Consider the following 3,491-nt stretch of genomic DNA (forward strand, 5'->3'; position numbering starts at 1 on the left):
CCGGGCTGCAGAGCCGCGGCTTTCAAAGGAAGCAGAAGCCGGAGGAGCGAAATCTAGGTTTATTGCAGGAAAGGCCGAGGACGTTACAAGCACGGCCCAGGGCTGCTTCTACGCCTCTCCCCGTGCCCTCGGAGGAGATACGGGGGTGCCCCATCCCTGCTCCCATCTCTCCCGTGGCGCTGCCTCCTCCCAGCCCAAGGACTCCGTGCGGGGGAGCTGCATTAACCATCCCTTACCCCAGCAGCCCCACGACACGGAAAGAGCCCAGCTGCAGCGCTGGGGCAGCTCCCCCTCTCCCTGCATGCAGCTCCTCCGGGGCCTTCCCAGCAGCAGCAGCACCACCTCGGCCAGACCCAGGGCACTGAGAGCTCCCAGGACCCCGTTGGAACCCACAAAAGGGCCGTGGGGATGGGGACAGGGCTCGAGCCTCTCCCTTAGCATGATTATTAAGTTACAGGTTGAAGGGAAAAGGGGAACAGAGCGGGAGGGATGGGGAATGGCTCACAGGGCATTCGGTCTTATGCCCCCAATGGTAGAAGGGAGTGCAGGGCAAATGATCCCGGAGTCAGAGCACGGGGCACATGCAAGACCCCTGGTACAGATGATCCCCCCTCCAGCGAACACCCCTGATGGGCCCGAAGCACTGTAAGAAGGAAAAGTTCCCTTGTGGTGATCAGTCCTTCTCCCCAGGGCGGCAATGAGTGGCGAGTCCTTGTGCAGCCCCTGAGATCATCCATTGCAGCAGCAAGAGACCCCCCCTTCACGGTCCCACAGGCATCGTGCTGCTCAGATCTTGGAGGACTCCACCCGCTCAATCCATGGCGAGTCAGCCCCAACATCCCTGGGCTCCGAACGCAGCTGCCGCAGCTCCCGCTCCAACACCTGGCTCCGGTGGTACATCTCCATGTAGCTGGCCTGGAGCTCCCGCTGGTACCGCAGCACCTTCTCCTTCTCCTCCTGCCAGGTTTTCCTCTCCAGCTCAAAGTTCACAGCCTGCAGCTGGCCCTGGCGCCGCTCCCGTAGCAACTCTGCCCATAGCCACTCCACCTGCCGCTCCAGGGGCTCCGCTGAGTCGCTGTGGAGGCCCCGGCACTTGGAGTCATCCGTTTCACAGCCAGGGAAGTCCTGGCATGCCGGCATGGGGTCATCGCCCAGCGGCAGCGAGGTGCCAGGCTCCGCGGGGCTCTGGAGGGAATCAGCCAGTTGTGCCAGCTGGGAGTCCCTGGCCTGGACCTCCGCCTTGGCCTCCCGCAGCTGCGTCTTCAGGCTGAAGATCTCACCCAGCTTCTGAGCCATCTCTTCCTGGGTGTCCCGGAGCTGCTGCTTCAGCAGGGAGATTTCTGCTGCCTTCTGACACACCTGCAAGGCACAGGTGAACAGTGAGGAAGGAGTGGAATCTCAGGGGAGGCAGCACCCCCGACTGTCAACACAGCGTCACTGGGAGACCATGAGAATCATGCCTGGCTCTTCCCCCCATCTTGCATCCACAAGTGATAGAGCAGAGAACCACTGCCCCATCCTGGCCGCACAGCCTGAAGGGCGGCAACAGAGAGGGACAGAAGGGGACTCACCTCCCACTTGGTCTCCTCCAGTTTGGGGCTGACACGCTCACCCTGGGACTGCCGGAGCTTGGTCTCCTCGCACTGGCACTGCTGCATGCTCAGCTCCTCCTGCAGCCGCTTCTTCTCTTGCTGTGCCTTGTAGAGCTGCAGCTGCAGCGCCCGCTGGCCGCGCTGTGCCTGCTGTGTGACCTGCTGCAGCCTGGCCACGTACATCTGTTTCAGGTCCTCCAGCTCGTCCAGCCACAGCCGCTGCTTGTCCTCAAACGCCTGCCAGCACAGAGAGACACTGGTGAGGGTCCACATCCTGCCCCTGTGTGGGACAGTGCCTGGAAGGATCCCAGGAGGTCCTACTGCCAGGACGTCCCCAGCTAGACCCAAGGAACAGAGCTTCAGTAACAGGTTCCCAGCCTGATTTTGCAGATGCTCCTGCCCCACGGGCCATGACAGTGGATTCTCTCATGTTTGAGCACCCACCAGCCATCATGGCAGGGCACCAGGTCCTTCACAGCTCCTTCCACCCAGTCACCACCTCCCCATAGCCGCCCGCCCCACTTCTCACCTGCGCGAAGGGGTCCTCGGTCTCACTGAGGCTCCTCTTGAGCTGCCGCAGCTCTCCCCCAGTCTCCTTCAGCCGATCCTCCAGCTGCTTCACCGCATCTTCCAGGGAGTAGGTGAACTCATAGGGCGGTGGGGGCTCCCCAGGGCTCTGCAGCCGGCTCAGTGTGGCCATGCTCTTGCAGGACAAGGGTGCCTTTTCAGGAGCCAGGGGGTCCCTGGGGCTCCGGGACACCCTGTCCAGGGAACCCCCAATGTGGTTGATGTGGCCCATGGAGGCGCTGAACTGGCTCTGGGCAGGCTTGAGGCGGGAGCCATAGGAGGGGAAGCTCTGGATGGAGTTGTGGCTGGAGTCAGAGGCTTCATCCAGGCTGATGGCGTGGAGCAGGTGGGTGCGGAGCGGGCCATGCTGTGGGGCCGCCGTGGTGCTCTGTGACAGCAGCGTGTGTAGGCTCCCGTTGCTCTTGGACAGCTTCTGCCCCTTGGATGAGGAGAGGCCTTGCATGGAGACCAGCCCCTTCCCAGTCACTGCCTTGAAGGCCGAGGGCCTGATGCGGCACTGGAAAACACAAGTGAAATCAGGCTGGGCCCCACCAGCACACACCATGCCCAGCTCTACTCAGAGAAAATACACGCTCACAGCCTCATCCCTTCACCCAAATATCCAAATCCCCACGTCCCACCTCCCATTCTTGGCACATTCAGCTCATCCTCCAGCCCCATCCACCCCAGAGCAGGACACGCTTTAGGGACAAGTCTCATATTTCACCTTGTCGAAGCGGCCCCTCTCAGGCAGCGAGCTTTTGGAGAAGTCAGCTCCGCGGTGATGCTCCCGGGAGCAGCGCTCAGGGGATCGGTTCTCGCGGTCACTCTCGTAGTCCCGCTTGTAGCACGCTCCTGATGCCTGGTGCTTCCGTTCCGACCGTGTCTCCTTTTTGGCTCCGTGCAGGTATCCGAAGAGCTCCCGCTGGCTCGGCCCCTTTCGCAGCAAGCCATCAGGCTGCCGAAGCCCCCGTGTGCCCCCCAGCGGGGCCCGCAGCTCCAGGGGGGACAGGTCCTGCTTCTCCACCAGGCTGCCCACGCTGCCCATGCTGCCAACGGGCACAGAGGAGAGGTAGGTGCCGAGGACGCGGGTGTCGGGCTCACAGCTCACAGGGCCTTGTGCTGCTGCCATGGAGAATCAGAGAAAAGCCCGGTACCAGCACTGCCGAAGGAGAGACAAAGTCAGCACGGCGGTGTAAACAGGACCGCAGGCCCATCACAGATACCCTGCTTGCAGCAGAGGTGTGGAGATGACCATTCAGCCCCACATCCTAGCACTCAAATGAGGGGGACCACAAAGGGCCCCCCTTGGCGGCCAAGCAAGCAGGGCTC

General features: G+C 62.4%; 1 protein-coding gene across 1 annotated transcript; it reads right to left on the reverse strand.

Annotated features, from left to right (window-relative positions):
• Positions 1-44: 44 nt before the first annotated feature.
• N4BP3 (NEDD4 binding protein 3) lies at positions 45-3,347 on the reverse strand. Its single transcript, XM_003210329.4, has 4 exons — positions 2,887-3,347; positions 2,122-2,676; positions 1,572-1,829; positions 45-1,359 (listed from the first exon to the last, which is right to left on the reverse strand). The coding sequence occupies exons 1-4, from the start codon at positions 3,289-3,291 to the stop codon at positions 787-789; spliced, it is 1,791 nt and encodes a 596-aa protein (XP_003210377.1). The 5' UTR covers positions 3,292-3,347; the 3' UTR covers positions 45-786.
• Between the last annotated feature and the right edge of the window lie 144 nt (positions 3,348-3,491).

This window comes from Meleagris gallopavo, chromosome 15 (assembly GCF_000146605.3).
Source record: "Meleagris gallopavo isolate NT-WF06-2002-E0010 breed Aviagen turkey brand Nicholas breeding stock chromosome 15, Turkey_5.1, whole genome shotgun sequence".
Taxonomy (NCBI): domain Eukaryota; kingdom Metazoa; phylum Chordata; class Aves; order Galliformes; family Phasianidae; genus Meleagris; species Meleagris gallopavo.

Excerpts from the sequence above, each read along its gene's own strand:
- N4BP3 (XM_003210329.4), bottom strand. The coding sequence starts at position 3,291 with ATGGCAGCAGCACAAGGCCCTGTGAGCTGTGAGCCCGACACCCGCGTC. Across the intron at positions 2,677-2,886 it reads AGAGGGGCCGCTTCGACAAG|TGCCGCATCAGGCCCTCGGC; the intron begins GTGAAATATGAG and ends TGTGTTTTCCAG. Across the intron at positions 1,360-1,571 it reads TGGAGGAGACCAAGTGGGAG|GTGTGTCAGAAGGCAGCAGA; the intron begins GTGAGTCCCCTT and ends TGTGCCTTGCAG.